The sequence below is a fragment of the Chiloscyllium punctatum genome, chromosome 22, assembly GCF_047496795.1.
Source record: "Chiloscyllium punctatum isolate Juve2018m chromosome 22, sChiPun1.3, whole genome shotgun sequence".
NCBI lineage: Eukaryota > Metazoa > Chordata > Chondrichthyes > Orectolobiformes > Hemiscylliidae > Chiloscyllium > Chiloscyllium punctatum.
This window is the reverse complement of record NC_092760.1, coordinates 41,553,520-41,579,783: the sequence shown is the minus strand read 5'-3', so window position 1 is coordinate 41,579,783 and position 26,264 is coordinate 41,553,520. Positions and strand designations below refer to the sequence as shown.

General features: G+C 40.2%; 1 protein-coding gene across 7 annotated transcripts in view; it reads right to left on the bottom strand.

Moving 5' to 3' along the window:
- myrf (myelin regulatory factor) overlaps positions 1–25,037 on the bottom strand; it is a 237,814-nt gene extending 212,777 nt beyond the window's left edge. For 2 of the 7 annotated variants that reach the window (XM_072592142.1, XM_072592144.1), the window contains exons 1-2: positions 24,585–25,034; positions 17,375–17,437 (exon numbers count right to left, since the gene is read on the bottom strand). In XM_072592142.1, the coding sequence (XP_072448243.1) occupies positions 17,375–17,437; positions 24,585–24,630 (109 nt within the window). In that variant the 5' untranslated portion in view covers positions 24,631–25,034. Of the gene's footprint in view, positions 1–17,374; positions 17,438–23,607; positions 23,743–24,442; positions 24,480–24,584 lie in introns of those variants that run through there. The other 5 variants (XM_072592149.1, XM_072592145.1, XM_072592146.1 and 2 more) reach the window with 5 other exon arrangements.
- Positions 25,038–26,264: the final 1,227 nt, after the last annotated feature.

Here is a 26,264-nt window from a genome sequence, read left to right as displayed (position 1 = left end):
CTTGACTTCTCTCCAAATCTCTGACTTCTCAAATGCAGACACATGGACATTTTACAATTTTCCCAAAAGACACGTTCTTCAGACTTGGAAGAGTAATAGGTCTTTTGTTTGAAGACAGTTGACCTTGATTCTGATATGAAGTTCAGTTCTCTATTTGAGGACATACTATATCTTAAATAGCTTTCACAGAGCACATTGTTCCGGTAGACCTAGTCATCAGTTCATTAACTTATCTGGAGGACTTTTAATCTGCTGAATTCCTTTCACAGAGGAACTCCTCCCTGTTACCTCAGGTAGTTGTCTGATAAAATGATTGGGGGATCTTTAAACTCATAAGTGTCCATGATAGAAGACAGCTGTTCTGTTGAAACAAGTACTTTCTTGCTTAAAGTATCCCAGATTTCTGGATCAGGCAGTCTCTTTCTGACTGAAACAGGTGCTCTCTTCTTTGTAGGATCTTGGATGCTGAGACTAGGCAATTTCTTGTTCTTGACCATGCCTTGAATCTGTGGACATGTACGGCTCCCTTAGAGTCATATGCAACTCATTTCTACTAACTTATTAATCAAGTTGGGCGTCTTCTGTCATCTTGTATGGTTGGCTGACTGGTGATTGAGACTTTTCCACATCTTGAATCATGCTACTGGAAGATTCCTGCTCACTTAACACTACCTTTGTTACTGGCATTGATCATTCAGCTGTGTCAATTTGATCACAGAATATTCTGCTACCTGAACAATATCTGTTAAAGGTTCCTGAGTGAGCTCAAGTAGATTGTACAGTTCATTCTTGTTCTCAGTATTTCTTACTTCTCACAAATTTTGCTGAGTTTAAGTTACAGGTCTGACTTCAATGATGACAGATATGACAAACGAGTAAACTCTATGATTTCACAATAAGTTAGGAGAACTTCAATCTCTATCAGAGATCTCTGGGCACCACACTGCTGTCTCTACCCTTGTTGTATACTTGGCCTTGCCCAAGTGTCCTCAGTGCATCTTTTTCAAAGCTGGAAGAATGAGTCTTCTATCACTCACCCATAAGTCATCCATCATTGTGAAATGCGGTCAGTGTTCAAAGTACGTATTTTCTGCCAGATCACTTGGTCTGGCTATCTTTCAACCCAATGTAGACAAGCAGGAGGCTGGAAGAACACAGCAAGGCAGGCAGCATCAGGAGGTGAAGAAGTCAATGTTTCAGTTGTAACCCTTCTTCAGGACAATGCAGGGGAATGATAACACAGTCTTAGTAACTCTTTTGTTCTTGGTGAATATGCTTGTGTCTCTCTTGGCTTGCTGGTCACTGTTTCTTCTGTCATGCTTTTATGAACCCAAACCTGTGAGACTTTTCGTTTCAATACTGACTATTGGTATCTAGTATTTGACCTGCAGAATTCAATATGATTTTAACCTGTACAATTTCAGACTTAATGTTTAATTTTGAGGCTAAGTTGAATCTTGAGATTTGTTGCCTCAAATCTTGAATTGCATAGTCTATCTCTGACCTTGAATCTGCTAGGAAATATTATTTCGCTTTCCATTTCTTCTTAATGTGCTTATTAGTTCTTATTACTCTACAGCTGTTTTGAATCTGTGTCATCTCACAATTGCTTGTAATATGCTGTTCTCTGAGCTGTTTTAAATTCACTTATAAAGTTTACTGGGTTTTTAGTGCACAGGTACAATGCTGCAGTTTTCATTAAACTTCCTATCTTTCTGCTCTATGCCACTTCAGCATTGTGTTAAATTCTTCCAATAAAGTTTTAAATTCTACTAAATATTGTTCTCTTTTAAGCTTTTAAACTCTGATTCTTTGCAATATTGTCTCACTATACTGCTTATTGGGATTTCCTGCTTTCATAATTGAGTTTTGAGGAATGCACTGTCACTCTCTAGTCCCATTGTTCCACAAGTGACAACATATTTAATTTTTAATCCAATTTCCAGTATAGCCAATGATATGTTTTCTCTATATTCAACTTAGAATAAAATGATCCATCAACCAGCTTTCTTTGATATGCATCAAGTAATTGACCTATTATTAAACAAAACTTCCACAGAAATACAGAATTGGTTAACACACAATTTGCAATATAAAATTGTCATTTTTTGCCCCTCTAACTAAAGCAAAACATACAAACACACAACAGATAAAGAGAAAATGGTGGATGTCTATCTGCAGAGGTTTACTTTGAGAAAAACAGGTTTAGCCAATAATGGTTAATTCTGAAGGAAACAAAGGGATAAGTTGTAGAATGTTCAGATGGCTATCAATATGGTGCTCCTGACACACTGAGAGAAGTTACTGGGCACATGCGGTTACATCTAGAGTCTTGGCAGATCAACTTGGGTAGGATCCATAGTATCATGAAGTCTTCCAGATGGCCTTTCAAGAAAATAATCAGCTTCCACATTGAAAGCATAATTATACTATTTCAGAAAGGCAGAGAGATCAGCTAATCAGCCTATCCCTCAGCAGGAATCTCCAACTGAAAGCCAAAACAATCTCTAATGTTACCCAGTTAGGTGATCTCCTTGTAAATAAGTGAAACCAAGTGATTTCACAGTAGTAGCTTTTTTTTAAAAACAAGTTCCAAAACATTCTTTCCTGGACTTTATAAACAAAGCCATTCCAGGGATTTCCACAGAACTTAAAATAAAACAGTTTTTCTACAATTCCTCAAAATTCAAATCCTCCAAAACCTAAGTCCTCAAAGATAATACATGTGAAGGCTTCATAAGACTGCCTTTTATAAAAATCAAAAATGGTGGTGTCCTATCTTTTTCAGGGTTTCCTGTCTTCTGAAGAAAAGATAGAGCTTTTCATGCGTTCTGATGGGTAAAATTAATGTTTTCCCATCTTTTGCAGCACAAAACTTTCTTCCTCGCAAATGTTAAAGTGAAGTTCTCTGTCGCAGCCCTTAAAAATCTCCCAGGGATATCTTGGCTTAATTTGTGTATCCCAGTCCTTATAAATTATAAGTTTCTTCTGCCTTTTGTTCTTCTGCTAGAACCTTACCCAAATTTCTCCATATTTGCTCCTTCTCACCTTAAATGAAGTCCAAGGTCTTCCCAATACTGCAGCTTGGTACAAATTACTTTTCTGACCTTATCATTGCGCCTTGTGTGTTCCTTCATGGAATACACTCACAATGGCATCTATGTTCATTTTTGAGAGGTAAGCACTCTTTTTCTTTACCCTGTTGCCTTCCCTTTTATTTCTTTATGCCATCTTCCTGAAGCTTTTCATCTTTTCCTCAGGGATACCCAACATTACTTTTAGAGCCTTCACTCTCCTCTTTCAGAACCCACTTCTCTAAAGTCTCTCTGCAGTGTGATAAGCTTTGATTATCTTCCTAGCCCACAGTATTTCCTGTGCCTCTTATTAGTTCTAAATTGACAATCTTTTGAAGTACAGTTTTCCTCCTGTTACTGTTCCCAGTTGCTAACTGTTTGCCAGTTTTCACTTCTTGGCTGCTGACTGTCTGTCTTCTTAAAGCAATAATGCTTTTGAAGGGGCAAACTACTTGTCTTTAAAAAAATCTTTCTTCGGGTACCTCTGGAATTTGCTCCTCATGATAGGGCTGGCTACATGGAATTTGAATCCACAGAGCTGTTCACCGTGTAATATTTTCTGTCTTTGCCAGTATGTAATAATGGGTTTGGGAAACTTGAGACTATTTGGTGTCACCAATCCTTCTTTGCCTGTCTCTAAGGTCCAGCTAATTTTCAATGATGGAAAACAGAACACTGGTGAGTCTAAACCTGACTTAGATAACAAGATGGTCTGTTGCATGATAGCAGTAAGTACAGCTGGTATTTCTGGTCAGGCACAATTACCAGGACTCTCAGGAGTTGTACAGAATACATCTGACTCCTTTGGGTTGTCATGTAGAACGCAATGGTCTCCACCAAGGATAGGGTGACAACATCAGATTAGGTGGAGCTATTGCAACTTCAACATTAACTCTTTGAGAACCATTACCTTAAGCAAACATCTTCCATAATCTTCCAAAAACCCCTGTTATGTCACTCCTCAGCCTCTTTTTTTCCAAGAGAAAAGATACCCAGCCTGTTAATCCTTCTCTGATGTGTAAACCCACACATTTCTTAAATCATTCTTGTCAGTTTCTCTATCCTTCCAGTCTCTCTATTTCCTTTGAATAACACTACGACCAGAACTGCACATAGGATCCAAAGTTTTTTTTTAAAATGTGTTATTTATATTTCTGGTGAGTTTACTCATATCTTAATTCTCTTAATTTATAATTTCCTTTGTCATCCTTTGCTGAATTTTAAAATTCTCCCAATTCTTGGACTTGATATTCTAATTAGCCTCTTATATTAATCTAGGAACTTCCCTCCTTAACTACAATGGGACCACTTTTTCCTGTGGGGATTTTATTCTTATAAGAATGTATAATTGTTGCAAATTTTGAATGAATTCTTTAAACGTTCCCCATTGCCTATCTACTGACATGTTCTTCACTCTGGTATCGCAGGATGTCATAGCCAACTCACCTCTCATATTTACATTGTTTGCTTTGCTCAGTTAAAGCCACTAACTTTTGGTCTAACTAAATCATCCTCAAACTATGTATAGCATTTCCTCATGCAATGATCTCTTTCCCAGAGACTTCTTCATGTCAAGTTTATTAGTTAACCCTGTCACTTTACATAAATCTAGATCTAAAATAGTCTGTTCTCTAGTTGGTTCTTTAGAACAATAATCTAGAAATCCACCTCGACTGTCTTTCACTATTTATCCTGCAGGGTTTGTAAAGATTATATTCATGGCATAAAGCCTCAGGAATAAACTGCAGGGGAGCAAGATAGGAGAGTCCAAAATCTGAATGAGATTTTATCATTTCCAAAGCTGGTTAAACACTGACTAAGTGAGTAGTTTTCATCCTGTCATAAACACACAGGCTATATTGATATTTGTTCAGAGAAGGCTTTCCCAGAACTTTTCTTCCAGTGTCTGGATTTTCATGCTCTTCTGGCACAGGTCATGACTATAGGCAGTTGCAGAATGTCTATATTCTGATGATGCACTCAGCATCTTAACTATATGGAACCTGAAAGTATTTCCCTATCCATCATTTTTCATATGCTTGTAAAACAGATCGAAGGCATAACAGTTTTACAACTGCTTCTGTCAACCAAACCACTTTACAATATGACCTTGTATATCATAGAATAAAAAATCTTTTTGTATCAATGTAACATCAAAATTAACACAAAAACTTGGAATGGTATCAGAGCGCTACATTTGACAAAGACTGTAGCAAAGGGACAATGCAACATGTCCAGGTGTATCTTTTGTGTACCAAAATGGAACTGAATATTGCTGAGAGACTACACAATTTAAAAAGATAGATGAAAAACATCAGAACTGGAAATGACTTGTCTGAAAAATTAACTTACTCCCCTCCTCAAGAAAATTGGATGTTTGCCTCTACAAAGGGAGTCATTTGGATATGTACCCACTGGCAGAATGCCCTTTACTGCCAACGTGGCCACTGTTGTACTCTCGCTGTTTGATTAATTAACAACTTTATTAGGGTGGTGAATGTTCCAAGTGATTTAAAATCCACTAACAGATCAAAATTCAAATTGCCAAGAATTGCACAGGAATGGAAGGAGCATTTTCTCATTTGTGGAGCTTGTAAATGTAAGTGGTAGAGAAGCTTTGGTGGAGTCAGAGGGTGAGTTATCCACCATACAATACTCAGCCTCTAACCAATTCTCGAAGTCTCAGTAATTCTGCGGCTGGAACAGTAAGGCTTCTGGTCAATGGTGACCCTCAGCTTGCAAGTGGACTTCTGATCTCGAGGTGATTCCTTGAAGTGTGGTTCCACCATGGTTAAACACTTAAGAAAGACTGTATATGTCTGAACTTCCAGCTTTATTTATTTATTTTCTACTTAAAACTAAGGAACCCTGCAATGTGTAACTTCTAATCTTATTCCATATGTTTTATACTATGTTATAATTATTGCAATGTTTAACTTTTAACTTTGTTCTTTCTTTCAATCTCATTCTTAAGATTCTGCAACTAGGTACTTGTACCTAAGATGGCACTTTGTGTGGCAACATTATATACTTTTCACTGCACTCCTGTACTTTAGCACTTGAGTACTCGTGACCATAAAATCAAAATCATCAAAAGATGGTAGGGGACTGAATGTTAAATGTTGAATGTTAAATGTTAAAGCAGGATGTTTAGACTCTTTTTTTCTGGAGGTGGTTATTTTCTGGAGCCCTCTGGAGGTGTTCATTGCTTGGCCTACCCATGGCACAAATGTTACTTGCCATTTTTAAACCTAAGCCTGAATATTGCTGAGATTCTGCTGCATACAGGAACAGACTGCCTCATTATCTGAGGAGTTGGGAATGGTGGCGAATACTATTTAATCATCAGAAAAAAGCTCCACTTCTGACCTTATACACAGGCAAGATCATTGATGAAGCTCAAAGAATATATGAGCTGAGGACACTGTCATGGAAATCTCCAGCAGTGACATACTTTTACAGGTGTGGATGATTGCCTCAGTACTTTAATAGCTACATCACCTAGAAACATTCAATCCCTATTGTTTTCCCAGTGATGCTGTAATTTCTACATTATTTATTTTGCAGAAACTATTTAAATATCACTTATGTCACTCATTTTATTTCTTCCACTTTTCACCGATCATATTCACTGACCTCCACTTTAGCAACTTGAGCATCCTGCAACATAATGACCTCTAATCCATTATAACCAATACCAATGAGAAATCATCACAATGAATATTGGAGGTATGTAGTCAACTAGCTCAGCAGTTCATGTAATAGGTTAGCTCTCTCAGACATTTCTAGCCTCTAACCTTTCACTTTACATTTGCATTTTTTATTTCTCTCTTGGCCACAAGATCTGCAGCACCACCATGAGACAGGAGCAAAGTGGAAGCTTTCCTGAAAATCTTCCTTCATTAACTGACTGTGTGGAGTTTGCACATTCTCCCCGTGTCTGCGTGGGTTTCCTCCGGGTGCTCCGGTTTCCTCCCACAGTCCAAAGATGTGCAGGTTAGGTAAATTGGCCACGCTAAATTACCCATAGTGTTAGGTGGGGGTATGGGTGGGTTGCGCTTCGGCGGGGCGGTGTGGACTTGTTGGGCCGAAGGGCCTGTTTCCACACTGTAAGTAATCTAATCTAATCTAATCTAATCTAACCTCACCTCATCTGTCACTTCTGCCACATATAAAACAAAGCCTCTCACTGACAGACTGATGAGGAGAAATGTAACTGTCCCATTCATTCCTGAATATCACAATATCCCAGTTCATCTTTAATAAACCCATTTTGTCCCTGCTAAGACTCACTATCATAATAGCTTTTTCTGACTGGCCAGGGCGTGGAGAGACACCTATTATAAACAATGAGCTGTACTTCCTGTCCAGCTACATGCTTCTCAGCCTCACATCAAGTTCCTCTAATCTTGTAATTATTTTGAGGAAGTTTTAGATCTCATTATAAGGAATTTTAAATCTGAGTGTGACAAGGTTGGTCTACCGATTAACAAATAGGGATCTGTCCAGGACAAATAGTCAAAGGACATTGGGCTCAGAGGAACATAATCAGTGAATCTGTAGGATGAAAGATGCCATGGTGGCAAACCCTGAGTTGATCTTTCTTTTTAAAAAAAGGCAACAAATTGTCTGCAAACAGACTGAGCAGAACTTCCCTTGCTCCATGTAGCCAATCCCTTTAATAGAAAGATAAAGGGAGTGGGCAGTCAAGTTATACATTTGACAACCCAGGGCAAAGCCATTGGAATACAGATCAGACAGAGAAGTGAATGAATGGCAGGTGTGGTCTGGTTTGATGGGAGGTTGGATCAGTGCCACTGCCAAAGGTGCAATGCAGGGAAGGCTGTGAATCTCAGCAGGAAGCACCGAGACTGGCATGGTGATTGCCAGGTATACACACAGTTACAACGACTGGTGATGAGAAAGCTCCTGTTGAGTAATGGGATTTGGTTTACATTGGGAAAGTTTTTAACAAATAGTAAACAATTCTCCATTTGGCTTTCAATTTAGGAGGTTGACCTTTGTTCCTTTTGATTATGGGAAACACCTATAGGGGAGACTGACTTGTGAACATGCTATTTTAGATCTAGTGATATGCAATGAGGAAGGATTAATAAGAGATTGTATAGTTAAGGATCCCCCAGGAGTGATGATCAAAACATGGGAGAATTTCAAAGTCAGTTGGAGGGACAGCAATTCGGGTCTGAAACCAGTGTCCTCAACTTAAATAAGGGCAGTGACAAAGGTATGAAGGAAGAGTTATCTAAAGCAGACTGGGAGAATAAACCAAGGAAAAGGTTGGTAGATGAACTATGGCAGATAGTTAAACAGACGTTTCAAAACCTTCAGTTGAAATTTATTCCAGTCAAAAAGAAGTACTTGATGAAAAGGATGAACTACCTGTGACTATTGTTGTGGTTCTGTTCGCCGAGCTGTGACTATCTTAAACTAAAGCATACAAAGCAGCAAGAACTAGTGTTAGGCCAGATGTTTGTGAATTTTTATTTAGGAACCAGTTGCGGAGTGATACTGAGTGCTTGGATTAAGGTGATCTTGGGCAGGTTTGCAATTAGAACGATCACCAACTGAATGTGGATGTTTATGTCCTGTAGGTGATAACTATACCCATGGAACTCAGATGAAATAAGGCTGTGGTCTGAGGTTACTTGGAGATCAAATCCTGTGTAAAGGGTGGTTGAAATATTCTGGAGAAAGGTAGAGTTGAGATCGATATTGAGTTTGCATGTGATGCTTCATATGTGCAAAGAAGGCTAGCTGAGAGACCTATTGCTGTATCAGTTAGCTTCAGTGTAATTTATAGTTTCCAGTACTTTCAATTTGCCTGTTAATTCACATTTACTTTATGTTGATGTTGGTTTAATAAAAGTTTGAAAAAATGAAATCCTTTCCATTGTTTTCTTTTTTGTATGTTTGATTCCTTGTCATTTTTGTATGTTTTATTCCTTGTCATTTTTGTTTTGTTCTCCTCAATGATTATAACACCAGTCATTTCTGATCAATGCTGTCAGCCAGGGAATGCTTTACAACTACAATTACAGTTACAACTTCTTCCATTTTGGTGTAGATTCCTATCCTTCTTAGTGTTATTGACTGACCCCTTTAGGAGAGCATATGTGTAGATGTTAAATGATGACAAGCTTGGCCTCTTTGCTGTTGTGTCACTGGTCTCGGAGTATTCGCCAGAGTAATCAGTAATCTCAAACTGCTGAGTACACACAGCTTTACAATCCAGTCATGTTTCTGAAATCGATTAAGCTGTAGGGCTCAGTTTACCCATACAGCTCAATCCAGCCTGTAGAAATCCCCCTGTATGTCCAGCTGAATCCTTTCTGTATAGTTCAGTCCTGCATGCACAGCTTGGTGCTGTCTGCACAGAATGGTGCTTTCTGTATAGCTCAATCATGTGTAGATTTGCCCTGTCTTCGCATATGACTCAACCTCACCTGCACAGTCCAGTTCTCTGACCGGTGCAGCTCAATCTGCCAAAGAAGCCCACAACGTTATGTTTAGTATCAGTTGTACGTATAAATATAGGAACGTAACTAGTGTTAGGGTATCCAGTCTCTGGAGTTTCTTTCACCATTGAGTTAATTGTGTTTTATTCCTGTCTCAGACTTTTTCCAGAGTTGTTTTATGATAGCAGAAAGAACTTCTGTTCATTTAAGCTAGCTCAGCAGGGGGATGGAAACCTGTGGTGTAGTTCCATTGCACAGTTGGATAAAAGTAGGGAGGACATGGACAGGATTTCACAGTCACAGGAGTGTGCTGGCAGACAGCAAGCTGGTTTGAAATGTGTCGACTTCAATGCCAAGAGTATCCAGAATGAGGTAGGTGAGCTTGCAACATGGATACGTACCTGGGACTTCAATGTTGTGGCCATTACTGAGACATGGATAGAGCAAGGTCAGGAATGCATGCTGTAGGCTCCAGAGTTTAGATCTTTCATTAAGATCAGGGAAGGTGGTAAAAGAGGGGGAGGTGTGGCCTTGTTAGTCAAGGACAGTATAACAGTGGCTGAAAGAACTTTTGACGAGGACTTATCTACTGAGGTGGTATGGGCTAAGGTTAGAAACAGGAGAGGAGAGGTCACACTGCTGGGAGTTTTTTATAGGCTTCCACAAAGTTCCAGGAATGTGGAGGAGAGGATTGGAAAATCAATTCTGAGCAGGAATGAAAGGAACAGGGTGGTCATTATGAGAGACTTTAACTTCCCAACATTGACTGGAAATGCTATAACTCTAGTATGTCGAATGGATCACTTTTTGTCCAATGTGTGCAGGAGGGTTTCCTGACACAATATATCGAAGTGCCGACAAGAGGGAAGGCCACACTGGATCTGGTGTTTGGTAATGAACCAGGCCAGGTGTTTGATTTACTGATAGATGAGCACTTTGGAGAGACTGGCTTTAATTTGGTTACGTTTGGTTTAGCGACAGAAAGCGATAGATATATGCCACAGGGCACAAGTTATATATGGGGGGAGGGCAATTATAATGCAATTAGGCAAGACTTAGGAGGCATAGAATGGGGCAGCAAAATGCAGGGGATGGGGACAATCAAAATGTGGTGCTCGTTTAAGGAACGGATATTGCATGTCTTTGATAGGTATGTCCCTGTCTGGCTACAAGGAAGTGATAAGGTAAGGAAACCATGGGTTACTAAAGAAATTGTATCTCTTGTTAAGCGGAAGAGGGAGATTTATGTGATGTTGAAGCGAGGATGGTTCAGATGAGGTGATAGAGAGTTGCAGAGTAGCTAGGTAGGATTGAAAGAGAGAGTTAAGAAGAGCAAGGAGGGGACATGAGCAGTCTTTAGCAGGTAGAATAAAGGAGAACTTTAAAGCTTTTCATAAATATGTGAGTAATAAAAGGATGACGAGGGTAGCAATAGGGCCTGTCAAAGACAGAAGTGGGAATTTATGTGTAGACCATGTGGAGATCAGAGAGGTGTTAAACAAATATTTCTCATCTGTTTTCACTCAGGAAAAACAGAATTTTGTAGAGGATAAGACTGAGTTATGGGCTATTAGACTTGAAAGGAATGAGGTTAGTAAGGTGGAGGTGTGATCAATTCTAGAAAGTGTGAAAGTAGATAAGTCCCCTGGGCTGGATAGGATTTTTCCAAGCATTCTCTGGGAAGCTAGGAAGGAGCTGGCCAAGCCTTTGGCCTTGACCTTTGAGTCATCATTGTCTATAGGTTTAGTATCAGAGGACTGGAGGATTGCAAATGTTGTGCCCTTGTTCAAGAAGGGCAGTAGAGATAACCCAGGTAATTATAGACCAGTGAGCCTTACATCTGTTGTAGGAAAGGTTCTGGAAAGGAATATAAGAGATAGGATTTATAATCATCTAGCAAGCAACAATTTCATTGGAAATAGTCAACATAGATTTGTCAAGGGCATGTTGTGTCCAACAAACCTCACTAAGTTTTTTGAGAAGGTGACCAATCATGTAGATGAGGGTTAGGGCAGTTAATGTGGTGTACATGGACTTCAGTAAAGCCTTTGATAGATTCCACATGGTAGGCTACTGGAGAAAGTGCAGAGGCATGGGATTGAAGGTGATTTAGCAGTTTGGATTAGAAACTGGTTTTCAGTAAGAAGGCAGCGAGTGATGGTTGATGGAAAATATTCAGCCTGGAATCCGATTGTCACAAGGATCTGTTTTAGGACCATTACTGTTGTCATTTCTATAAGTGACTTGGATGCAGGCATAAGTGGATAGGTTAATAAGCTTGCAGATGACACTAAAGTCAGTGGACAGTGTGGAAGAATGTTGCAGCTAGCAGGGGACTTGGATAAACTGCAGAATTGAGCTGAGAGATGGCAAATGGAGCTCAATGCAAATAAATGTGAGGTGATTCACTTTGGGAAGAATAACAGGAAGGCAGAATACTGGGTCAATGGAAAGATCCTTAGTGTAGATGTGCAGAGGGATCTTAGTGTCCATGAGGACATGAATGACATAGATCCCTGAAAGTTGCCACCCAGGTTGATAGTGCTATTAAGGAGGCATGCAGTGTGTTAGGTTTTATTGGTAGAGAGATTGAGTTCCAGAGACGTGATGTCATACTGTAACTGTACAAAACGCTAGTGCGGCCTCACTTGGAGTATTGCGTGCAGTTCTGGTCACCCCATAACAGGAAGGATGTGGAAGCTTTGGAAAAGGTGCAGAGGAGATTTACAGGATGTTGCCTGGTCTGGAGGGAAGGTCTTATGAGGAAAGGCTGAGGGACTTGGAGAAAAGAAGGCTAAGAGGCGATTTAGTAGACATATACAAGATGATCAGAGGATTAGACTGGGTGGACAATGAGAGTCTTTTTCCTAGGAGGATGACATCTGCTTGTACGAGGGGGGCATAGCTTCAAATTGAGGGGTGATAGATTTAAGACAGATGTCAGGTTCTTCACTCAGAGAGTGCTATGGACGTGCTGTATTGTTCTGTACTGTTCTATGTTGTATAAGATGTCATTCATGTCCTCATAAAATCCCAATGCAATTCATAACTAATGTTTTATCTTTTAAGTTCAGTTGTTATATACACAAACACAGCACCTATTTTGCATACTGACAAGGTCCTGCAAACAAGGAGATAAATGATCAGTTACACTGTTGTTTGTATTTGTTGTGGTATAACTGTTGAGACAGCATGGGGAAAACTCCCTGAAGTCAGTTTTGAACAGTCCCATAAATAGCAATGAAGAAAATGACAAGTTAATCTCTCTTGTATGGGTTGGATAAAGAACAAGTATGAGACAGGATACATTCTCTCTCTTGACTGAGAAGCTTCTTGGGAACTTTTACATGCACCAGGTAAGGCAGTGTTTTAAGTATCTTATCTGAAAGGCAGTGTTTCCCAATAATCAGTACTCCCAAGAATTGCACTAAACCAACCAACTAGATTTTGTGAAATTCTGGAGCAGGTTCTGAACCCACAACCTCCTGGTTTTCTTTATATTCAAACATGACATGTAGGCATCAGTAGCAAGACCAGTATTTATTGCCCATTCTGAAATGCTCCTGAGACAGTGGGATGGTGACCTTCCCCCTTGAACCTGCTGTATTCCTTCAGGTGTAGGTACACACACACAGTTGTTAGGATAGGGGCTCCTGGTCTGTCACGGTGACATTGAAGAAACAGCAATATAGTTCCAAATCAAGATAGTGTACGGCTTGGAGGGGAAGTTGCAAGTGGTAATGTTCCTTAACATCTGGTACCCTTCCCCTTCCAGGTGGGAAAGCTCACAAGATGGGGAGATGCTGTCAAATATGGGTGATTGCTTAATTGCTGCAGTTGATCTTATAAATGGTGCCTTTGTGGGCTATTGGTGGAACAAGTGAATGCTTAAGATGGTGGATGGGGTGCCAGTCAAAGTGGCTGCTTTGTCTTGGTTGGTATTAATCTTCTTGAAAGTTGTTAGAAAGTTTCCTGCACTCATCCAGGAAAATGTTCAGGAAGATATTCATCAGACTCCTGACTTGAATTTGTAAATGATGGACAAGTTTCATAGCCCAAAACGTAAATTACTCAACATGAATTACCCAGCCAATGACCTGCTCTTGTAGCAACAATGCTTGCATGGCTGGTCCAATCAATGTTTTGATAGTGGGAGATTGAACAATAATAATGCTCTTGAATGTCAAGTTAGAATTGCTCTTGTTGGAGATAGCTCTTGCCTGGCACTTATAGAGCAGGAATGTTACTTTCTACTTCTCAGTCCAAACCCAAAAATTGTCCAGATCTTGCTGCATGTGAACATGAACTATTTCAATGTCTGAGGAGTTGTGAATGGTGCTGAACATCATGTAGTCATCAGTGAACATGTACTCAGTTCTGACCTTATGATAGGGTGAAAGATCATTAATGAAGTAGCTCAGTCAGAAACTTCTTCATAATAAAGTAAATGTGCAATAACAGATGTCACTGGCGCCATGTTTTGATTTGTGTACAATGGTAAAAATAGACTGGCAGTAGGCTAGGTTTGTATATGAGCTGCAGGAAAAGCATGAATATGCTTTGTTTTGACAAAAAGGAAGGATTAACCTCTTCCAAGGAGCATTTAGCAGTCCCTTTTAGGACTTCTAATGAAACATACAAAAAAGCAATTAACAGACATTTCCTTTTTTCACACTTTTCCGGATAAAAACTGTATTTGAAGTCCTGCATCAGTGTAGCACAATGGTGTGCTTATTTCAGCAGCCTTTCACTTGTTCTGGCTGGGAAGGTCTAGCACCTATTTCAGAGTATGCCTGAAAATTAAATCAGGCAAACAGATGTGCAGACAACTAGATTTCCTCCAGCCAGCTGCCATGGTTCAAGCAAGAAACAAGGTGGCTATCAGTTGAAGATGTGTTTACCATTATTTAACATCCTTCAAACCCTTCCTTCTCGACAGTCAATCCAACTATTTATAAGCTGTGTGGCAAAAAGAGCAATTTAAGTAATGCCCCAAAATTATCTGTTCTCCATTCATTAACGTTACAGACAGGCTGGTAACTGTGGGGACAACTTTATATCTGAATGCTTATGATGTCATAAAATTACATTGTTGCAACAAACATTTATGATGTTTGGTCACAGCAAGATACAGTAAAGATTACTAACACAGTGATGCAGAGGGAACAAGAGCTGACCCAAAGTATTGTTCGTGCTAAGTTATCCCATCAGCCTTGTACATTGGTTTTCTCTAGTCACTGCTGACCACACCTTCCCTTCTTCATTAAAGATCTAAATTGCAATATACAAAAATAGCATCCTCCACTGAGAAGCAAATCAGTCAACAAATGACTCTGTTAAATACCTGAAACTGGAATTGCAGTTGGGAACAAGAGTGTAACAGAGGAATGGCAAGATGGGTAGTTAGAAAAATGTTTTGTACTTATATAGAGAGGGAGACAAATATTGTGTGCATAGACAAGTAGAATGAGATGCAGGCACACACAGTTTCATTGTAGCACTGCATATGAATCAATGGAAACAGCTAATCATGGATAGTTATAAAGGAATAAATATGTGCACTTGCATAGATGAAAAGACAAACATAGGCAAAGACATTGTGTACTTACACAGATACTTTATTCAGGTAGAGTAGGGCAGAGGGAGAAAGAGTGAAAGTGACAAGCATCTCAGTGAGGAGAAATACAAACATATAAGCTTGAAACTACTCTTACAACCTTAAATATGATTAGTATCACAGGTTTTCTATGTACAGGTCTTGCCAGATGCTCGTAACCCTGGTGTGTGATTGTTGAATTCTTCTAGATATGAATTGAATCTGTTCATTACCAAATCTACAAAACAGCTAAGGGGAATGTGGAAAATCTACATTAAGGTTGTCACTCGCTTTGTGGGACTTGTGTGCGTGCAGGGTAGGAGCTATTAAAGATACTGAAAAAGACAGCAACATAAGAAAGATAAAAAATGCTTTGAAATAAATGCAACTATGTTCTAAGCATTTTTCTTTATAAAAAAGACCTCAGTTGATGACAGGGAATACACATATAGCAAGGAATTACCAATTGAGTGTATCCTATGTGCATGTTTGAATTAAATGTCAGAGTTTTGTGCAACAGTTAAAATTGAGTACTGTATTATAAAGGAGGAGAAAGTGAGGACTGCAGATGCTGGAGATCAGAGCTGAAAATGTGTTGCTGGAAAAGCGTAGCAGGTCAAGCAGCATCCAAGGAACAGGAGAATCGACGTTTCGGGCATAAGCGACGTTTCCTGAAGAAGGGCTTATGCCCGAAACATCGATTCTCCTGCTCCTTGGATGCTGCCTGACCTGCTGCACTTTTCCAGCAACACATTTTCAGCTACTGTATTATAAAGCATACCTCCCTTAATCTAAATAGAAAACACGATGAACTGCAAGTTTTTGCTGCACAGGGCACTCTATATAGCTGCTGAGTTGGGCCAGCACCAGTGGGAATTTCAGTACCCTGGAGTGCTCACAGTCACAGATTTATGTTGTTCAGAGTAAATTTTCACTTGTTCCTGAACTCCATTCACTGAGTCCTCCAGTCAGCTCACATTGACATTCACCCATTGAACAGAGCAATAATCTCAGTCACGACAAAGCAAAAATTGCACAAATTCTGTCCTCCAAAAATATTGACATCAAGTTGATAATTGGTAATAAGAGAAGGAACATCAAACAGATTAAACTCACAATTATAGTGTGGATCTTAGTACCTTTTTAGTCGTATGATCAGTGAACAGGGAGACACAAAAAGTAAAAATAAATAAATTGCACAAAATATTTACTTCATATGGTTTATTTCATTGATGGAGACAGTGTATCTGTAACCACTGAATAGAACATAACACTTCCTCAATAGCTTTCTTACCCAATTCATAAAGAGCAGAGGTGAGCTCTTCCATGTTGCCACATCCAATCCATGCTCTGCTCGCAATATCAGCACTGACAGACCTCTAATATATTGAATTCCCTTCCACCCTCCCTCTCTTGTTCTGAAGTACTCAATATCTGTCTACATCTATAATTAGTCACACCCTGTCCTCCAATTCCCATCACTAATGAACTGAGTTAAACAAATTTAATGCCTGACTGTCACCTTCATAGAACCAATGTAGAGAGTGGACATGTCCTAGGATCCTTTGATCAATATGACTCAAATTGACAATAGGCAATGCTTTGAACCACTGAGTAACTATAGGTGCTAGGCTGTTTTAATATTAACACTATAAACACTTAGAACTATTCACACTATCACCATGGTGCATAAAGGCCTTTCAAATGCCTGCATTGACATATTACGATGATGTGTTTTACAAAGACTGCACATGATGCAGTGAAGCTCCTTAAAGAGGGGTGGGTCGGGATGGGGAGACAGAGGGAGGAGGCAAAGGGCAGTGAAAACAGAGGAGAGTGTTCCAACTAAACTCAATAAGTCTGTGTCTAGTCAGCATAAAACATTCTAAAATACATTGATGAATTTCTTGGATTGTTCTGTCATCAGAGATTCTGTGCAACAAATGCAGCCCATGCAGAATGCACAAGCTACCAACCAACATACAGGCGTAAAATAAAACATGAGAAACAGAAAGAAAAACAATGACAACCAGAAGAAATACATGGAAGGCCAGTCAGCATCTGACTAGGAGAACAGATAGACATTCTGTCTATGTCAATCCTGGCAACCTGAAAAATCAGATGTTGAAGGGCCTAGGAATAACTGTATCATATTTTGTTTCTATTTTCAATGAAACATTCATTGTACAAGATGACAGACAGTGTTAAGGTACATATGTGATGCTGACCTGTATTGTAATGTCTGAAGGGACCGTCTGCATAAGCCATTCTGGAGTGCGCTACCTCTTGGTCTGTGTACAAGTGAGAATAGATCATAAATAAATGTATAATGTTCATTACTTTTTCTTCTTCGTCAAGTTTCTGCTATCTGCAACCATTGCCTCTCCCAGGGATACACCTGCTCGGTTAGTGACAGTCTTCTGGTAAACTCCTTCCTCTTGGCACAGGGATCAATGACCATGGGCCATAGATTGAAAGCAAGGGGCAGAAGGCTTAGAGGCAATGTGAGGAATTTGTTTTTACCCAGAAGTTGTTGGGAATCTGAAACTCACCACCAGTAATGATGGTAGAGGCAGAAACCCTCATGTTTAAGTGGGATTTAGATGGACACTTATAATGCCAAGGCATATGAGGATGTGAGCCAAATGTTGGAAAATGGGATAAGAAGAGTTAGGTGATTGATTTTGACAGATGCAGACTTGATGGGCTGAAGGGTCTTTTCCTGTGTTGTAGACCACTATAGCTCTTTGATCAGGTGAGCTTGAAAACCAAATTTGAAACTTCTTAGTTTATCCAATTCTGTAGTCCAACTTGAACAGGAACTGCTCTAAGTAAATAGGATTGAGACTCTCGGGTGGGCAGCAGCATGGACCAGTGCAACACACAATTTAGTGGCAATTCAGGATGTAATGACACTATTCCCTATGTTATGTAATCCTAACCTCAGACAGATTATTCGGAGATTAGAAATAAGGAAACATTCATGAAGGGAAAATGGTCAACAGGTGACAGGCAAGTTGCAAACCTGCTGTTTAGCTTTCTGCCAATGTTGCACTAGATCCAACTACTGGGAGTTGCCTCAAAGAGTTCCCTTCCGATTCCATGTACCACCTCCTCCCTTTCTGGGCTCCTCTCTGTGTGAAAACTCTCTTCAGCAAGTTTCCTATTTCTGGCACCAGAGGTTTCACAGTTCACCAGGTCTCCTTCCCTCAGACTGAGGAATATTGCTCCAACCTGATATACTGGCATAATTAATTCCATTATTCCACCAAGTAAAATTTCAGTCAGGGTTCAACAAATGACCCTGCACACATTGAGTGTGAACAACATCGCCAGCAATCTTGAAGCAGGCAGCCAAGTTGTGACTGCAGTCAGGGATAATAAACATCAAGGGAAGGAGGAAGAATCAAAAGGCAAGGAAATGAAGAACAAATAACTTTATAAAATAAATAATTGGGTTTACTCTTCATAATCTACTAAACATTTCTATACCTTAAACAATCACATTATTGGCATTCACTCCAGCAGTGTATATGTTTTTTGTTGTGGGCATACAGTTCAACTGTAATTAATCATCTTTCAATACCTTCCCTCAAGTGACCAATCTTCAATTAGGAGTTAAAACCTAGGGAGTAAGCACTTTACAGAGGGTGGAAGGGAAGATACTGTCAGAGTCTCTGTCAATGTTGCTCCAGGTCCATCTGTAGACTGTTGACTCACTGTTCAACTTCACCCAAACTAATCCTGATCCAATCCTTATTCAACATCTGTGGGTGGATTTTCCTTTCAAAATCTTTGAATCCATTTTCCTTCATTAGTCCTATTGTAGAGCCTGACTCCTATTCTGTTAGAGGGTCAGATAAATCTTCTGGTTTTATTGCTCATGGCATAAAAAAAACTACAATTCAATCTATTCTTTTCGTTCAACCTCAATGTAATTTCTTGAATATGATGCTGGACCTTCTGGGTTCTCAGCACTGCACCAAAAGAAAGAATGGAGTATTTGAAAACTGATAGATTGTACCAATGTGAGAGGCATTTGAGGCTCAGAGCTTCATGCTATTGGTAAATCGTTCTTTGTTCATTTACAAACAGAGGAAAATGAAAATATAAGGGGTTGAATTACATTCTCCCATCAGTGAGGCCACCTTGGCAGAAAAAGGCTGAAGGTTACTTATTCTGCTTTCACAAATGAGAAATAAAATGTTACCAAACCTTCTTTCTTCACCTGACCCCAATTATTGGTAAGATTCTCAACATTAGCTTCATTCTCTGAAAAGGAGGTCTGTCCAACTTTAGGAGGGATCCAGATTTGGTAAGGGTCTCTTTTTAAACAGATATCCAAATCGTGAAAATCAATGTTACAAGATTTCCTTAACATGTAATCTTGATCTTACTTTAAATGAGATCTGAATGAGTATGTGTTTTTTTTTAAACAGGAATGGAATTGTGATGGTGAAGTTCTCTTAACGCTACACATACCAGAATAATTTGGCATGAAAACTTGAATCAGTTATTAAAGTTTAGTATATTAATGGGAGGGATAGTGATTAATTTCTCAATAGCTGTTTTACGGTTAATTAACAAAAGGCACCAATGCTAATGATTCAAAACAAGAACGGAAAATACCAGAAGCACATGATTAGTCAGCAGGAGAACATACCATCTCAAATGGTAACCTAGCTATTCCTCTGTATTCCCAACCATTTTTATTCGCGACAAATAGACAATCCAAACAAATAATTAAAATAAGAGGCTGCAAATATTAGAGAGAAACCAAGGAGATGAAGAGATGTGCAAAAGAGTTTTTGATCGGTAGAAGAGGAAGTGTGCAAGATAGGTTATGAAATAGAATGAGATGGAGAGGAAGAGTGCACAAGTAATGCAGAAAGAGAGAATGATAGAATGTGAGAAATGGGATGTGTTTAAAGGACAATAGAACATGGAAGGTATGTGAGAAAAAGAACAAAATAAACAGTCAACTTTTTTTTAAAAAGCTGACAATGGAAAGGACAGGGTAAAATCTACACAGCAAATAAGCAAGAAATCAAATTGAAGGGACAAAAAGGTTCAAGCAAAATAAATAATAAATATAACATTTATTTGGATTTAACCCTCAAAGTGCTGATACACCAAAGAAAAATCACATTTAATATGAACAGTGTGAATCCCAGCAGCGTGGAACGATCCGTTGGATAGAATATGGGCTACTGGTCATTAGTATTGACCCAATATATTGTTCATTCTTAAAAAAGATTTGGTCTTTAATAATAATCACTAGGGGCAATTGTTTGAGAAATCTTCCCATTAATTATTAGCAATCTGCAACAAATTTCATAGGACAGATAATTAAAATATTATGGAGAAATAGGCAAATAGGAAATAGCAATTGATGAGATTGAAATGCACAGGTAACTGTGGAGCATATTATGCAGATATTTGATCAGAATTATACAGCTAGGTATGCACCACCCTTTGCCCATTGACAAAATTGTTCTGCTCATGATCAATCATGTGTGTGAATAGTTCCAGACACCAGCTGGTTAAGCTGCTGATGTTGGAAACAACATGGAAATGGGTTGGTAAACTGAATATCACAGTTAAGAAAATAACCTTCTTACCAAGCAATACAGATTACTTCCAAATTAAGTTTTGAAAGTCTCCAGGCTGATTAATAGGTCACCGGAGTATTTTACACTAGCTTTACACAACCCTAGATTTTTACTAAACTAATGAGTACAAAGGAATATTTGTATTACTAAAGTTAAGCGAAATATCTCAAAACAGACGTTAAGCCCTATTTAAAGTGCCAGGCAATTTAGGCAAATAAAATGATCATAGATCCTCCGCACAGTCATCAGATGGTTGGTTAATTCATCTGCTCTTCCTGGTATTGGCCACTTTACTAGGGCAGCTGCCTGCTGCTCTTCAAGTGATAGGACAGGATTTTAACCTAGTCTCCAGAACCCAGGTTCACCTGACATCCCGAAGCTGCAAACTGCGATGCGCCGAGGTGGAATGGGGATGGATGAGGAATTATTGACCATTCCGAAATTGCACTTTCATTTCCATGCAAATCTTACTGTACCCTGTGTCAATGATCACCCCGTTAAACAGACCAGTTTCGCTGACAAAACTGGGTCCTCAGTCCAGGGTTAGAACAGTTGAGTGACAAATTTCAGTTCCAATGGACTCAAAGCTAGGGGCGTAGAAATGTTAAATTTTAAGGACGGCAGGATTTCGGAATTAAACTTGCAGAGATAAAGGGAAACCTTACTGCTGGGAACCTGAAAGAGAAAAATCTCTGAACGTCCGTCTGAAAAGAGAAATATTGATTAATGTTTCAGGGTAGGTTCCTTTTAAACAAGAAACATCTAACGCGGGGTCTTTGGAACGAGTTAATTCCGTTCCATTTTAAAATGGAATGAATTCAGCATTGAAGCATTAATTTATATTTGCTTCTTGGGGTGTTGGCTAGCGTGCTAACGGATCTTAAGCATTTCTGTGGGTTTTGAGGAAAGAATCACCAGAATGTTATAAGGAGACAGGTTATTCTTTGGATCCCAGACAGACCTGTGCCCAACCGTATCTTCTTCCTCTCAATACACTTTCCTGATGAGTGTTAGGACAAATTTCCATGCAAACTGTTAACTCTCAGTAGTATCTTGATTTTGATTGCTAGGCTTTCTCAGAGTGCAAAGTCTAATTCGGTGCAACAAAGCGTCCCCCAGAACTTCCTCGCCCTTAGTCCCATCATCCGCCTCGAATTTCCGTAGCGACTTCTGAAGAAAGCAGCTTCTTCATTCCACGCCAGTCTGACCCAGATTTCCGCCTACGCTGCAGCTGCTGATCGGAGGAAGATCTTGTGGAAATTCTGAATCTGTTCACAGAATCACACTCGGCCCATCGGACGCGTTGCTTGCAGTTTGAGAGCAAAGAAACACCCGGCGCCTCTGCTCTCTAAGCCCGGTCCCGGGATCCTTTCCCGTTCGAGCAGACCTCAGGCCCCCCCAGTTCCTCTGGAAATGGGTTGGTGGGTCTGAATCCATCATCCTTTCAGGAGGTGGAGGTCCGGACTCAGATTCTGTTCCTGTTGCCGGGGGATAGTTTCTTGGCTGATTGATAAGTTGACCCCCCCCCCCCCCCTCCCCCACCCCCAACACACACACACACACACACACACACCTCAGTCAGTTTGCTAGTCTAATGGTCCTGTTCAGTAGACGCCATTGCAGTCATAGAGATGGGGACAGCACGGAAACAGACCCTTCGCTCCAACTCATCCATGCCAACCAGATATCCTAAATTAATCTAGTCCTATTTTCCAGCATTTGGCCAATATCACTGTAACCCCTTCCTATTCATATACCCATCCAGATTCCTGTTAAATGTTGTCTTTGTCAACCTCTAATACTTCCTCTGGCAGCTCATTCCTTACACGCACCACCCTCTGCGTGAAAAAGTTGCCCCTTAGGTCCCTTTCTCCTCTCACCCTATGCCCTCTAGTTCTGGACTCCCCCACCCCAGGGAAAAGACCTTGTCTATTACCCTATCCATACCCTTCATGATTTTATAAACCTCTGTAAAGTCACTCTTCAGCCTCCGACGCTCTAGGGAAAATAACCCCAGCCCATTCAGCTTCTCCCTATAGCTCAAGCCCTCCAACCGTGGCAACATTCTTATAAATCTTTTCTGAACCTTTTCAGTACATCCTCTCCCACCATGCCAGATTCCAAATGGGCCTGTCCACAGCCTCTTCCTCCTCCACAGCATCTTGCTCCTCTTCAAGCCTGGGTTTGCCACCTCCTATCCGGAGTCATCCCTTTGCAGTCTCCAATTGTTGCAATTCCTCACTTCCTCCAGCCAGCAGCATTCCCTTCTGAACACAAGAGTCAAAACTCGCGCCATCACATTATCAATTCCCCATCCCATTGTTCACTATGGACAACCCTGACCATGACCCTCCCCTGTCGTTGGAAGTCGGCCCATCAGTGATGAAAGATTAAATTGACTCCCTCTTCCCTTTCGTTGGGTCAGGAGTCAAAGAGGGTCTAGCCACTGCAAGCCCTCATGAGAAAAATCAGACCACCCCAAAGCAACTCGGCTGCATGATTATCTCTGGTTTTCCACAATATTCCTGACGTTTTCTCGGTCTGCTAAAACGTTGAGTAAAGAATCAACGGCTCAAGTAGAGTTTGTAAAACAGCACAACCCACACCCGTCTTTATACATCAACTGGGGAAATGAGGTTTTAAACCATCAGTAATTAAAACAAAACAACTTTGAATTGCACCTGATTTCCGGAAGATTCATTCCCTTTGACCTGTTTTTTTTTGGACAAAAAATGTTTTAGCGCAATTTCTACTTAGTGAATTGGATTATTTTAAGGTTTAAGTTCAGTATGTCCCACACTCTTTAAACTATGCCAGTTCAAAGAAATTAAACAAGTTCTGTCCATCACCTGTCTGCGACGTTCTCTCTCCCTCCCTTTCTCGCTTCAATCAGTACCACTTAGGTCTAACAGAGAGATTTCCCTCCGCCAGCTCCGGCTTTCGGTTTCATGAGCAAACTCCCCCGATCCTTGCAGTTTTACTGTGGCCTAGAATTGCTGGGAGTTGGAGGGAGGATTAGAGAGAGAGAGAGAGTGAGAGATAGAGAGTGTGTGTATGTGTGTGGGGGAATCAGAGTCATATGCCTGCTCTGTACCAACTCGACTGGCAAGCCCACATCACATTTTCTTAAAGCAGGTCCATTGAAATAAGTACATGTCGAAATCCCAAACCTCAGACCGGTTATAAACAAAAAAAATCTTACGATCACACGAAACAAAATAAAAACATTGGATCAAACCACTATACAGAAGTAACTCGAAGGCATTTTGTTGCAGTGGTTCATGTCAAACAGACGAACGAAATACAGAAATTCTAGAGAAACTTAACAAGTAATTTTCCCCAATAAATATTCCATATTTATTTTTAAAGGAATGCAATTTAAACCTCGATCTATATCATTTGCAATGATAAATTCCACAAATTTTAAAGGCTATATATTGAAGGACAGCTTTTAAAATGTGAGCTGGAGTAAATAATATTTTGGTAGAATTTGTGATGTTAAGCCCAATAATTTGACACACACACCCCTGCAAAACTGCAGAAATTATTGTCGATCTAATTTGGTTTCACTTTTGCGAATAGTCGAACCAATTCTAAGCAAGTGTTTTTAAAACGTTTTGCCATGTCTTGAACACAGACAAAAAAAAAACACTCGCACAATAAAGTACGTTACACTGATCCTACCTCTTGAACATTTTAACTGCATTCTATGTTAGTCTTTTCGTTTTCCCGTAGATTTGGGTCATTTTGACTGGCAAATATACAGTAGCGACCAGAATCCCTTAGAATTTCACTTTTTAAAAAAGATCTGAGGGAATTTTTTTACCTTCAAAAAAGCGTTGCAACGCTTCCGTCTCGTCAACCACTTCCATTTCTCTATCAGCTAGCGACTCCTCCCCGACACATCCATGTAAAGAGATCGCCTACTTCCCCAGGACTTCAAAACATCAGGGAAATCCCACAGAAATATAACATACGAGCAAAGATTCGGCCGAAGGGGACAACAAGGCTGGAAAAGCCCCCCCTCCTCCTTGTAGGAATCCCCAGCCTCGCAGCTCCTCAATGTACCTGCGGGAGGGAGGTCAGTTTCACCCAGTCAATTTCGTGCTGATCAGTTTCAGACCAAACTTTCTCTGTATTTTGGACTGGCTCAACCTTCCGCACGAAGAGAATTCTCAGACCTGAGTTTTATTTTTAAACACCTCTCAGTTCTTCCACTGAGAGGGGAAAGGGGAACAAATGAAACCTTTCACCTTTAATAAAGCAAACGTACTCGTCAGGACTCCCGGTACAGATTCCTTGCCGTCCTGCCTCCCCCCACCCCCCATTTCCATGAGATTTTTCCCTCTCTCTCTCTCTCTCCACTTATCGCTCTGCCGGCCGAGGTGATGTCAGCTACAACACCGCGTCACTCAGTCTCAGAGGCCGACCTGCTGGACAAGAAACTCGACCATTTGTACGGAGACAGGCAGCTTCCACCGTTCGAAGGACTCCAGCATTCACTTATCTAAAGCGTGAATGGAACGATTCTAAAGTTCGACCGGCAAGTCAAAGGGCGCTTGCTCTGCAAATGAAAGCCTGGATACCGGGAAGACTCCAAGTCGGCCACATTCCGTGATCTGACGGCAGTGCCTGCTGCTCATCTGAAGTCCAACTATCCGAGATCTGTCGCCTCTCCTCCAACAAACTCCTATTTAAAACATACCCCGTTAGCCAAGCTGCCTCTCCTCTTTCCCTCAGGTTATCATTGTGTCCTAGAGACGTTTTCTGAAAAAAAAACATGAGGATAATGGTTTGAAATAAATGCAGGTTGTTGTTGTCCTGAAATCAAGGTTTACTCTGTGTTATCCTTCTCGAAATCATCTCTTCCCTTGGACCTCCAGAACCCTTCAGCTCCCTCAGTTATCCCCTCACCATCCGGGCGTCACCAAGACAACGGGTCCTCATCTTCCCTACTTCCCTATACTCCTCTCCAGGGCACGTCCATTTCTCAATAATAAAGACCATCCGAAAAGAGTGTTTTTTTGAAAAAAAAAATCATTTGCAAACACCGAATTGATGCAGCATGGTGTTCTTAGTTCCTCCTCCACCTGAATATGAGAAGGCTCTTCATTGTGGTTATCACAGGGATGAGGGCATGGAAACTAAATGAACTAGCCTGCAGCAAATTAGAAATTACATCTTAACGCAAAGTACTCACCATATAGAATCAACTCCCAATGTGTTGAGTGATTCCTTTACAATCTAATTCAATTGATATTAGGTGATGAGACTAAAGTTTGTGCCTGTAAGAATAGGTAACCTCTAACTAGAATGGTTCCTTGATTAAGATCTGTTGTATACTATTGGAATATGTAGAATTGGATCAAGATCTTGGAGTTTTACCTTTTGAGAGGGAGAATCAAACTTTACTTGAGGTTTATTTTACTGAGGTTGGTTTCCCCCTTTTTAAGAAATTGGGTAGAGTGTGAAGAGATTTTATAAGAAAGATTGGCCAAGGTCTGTG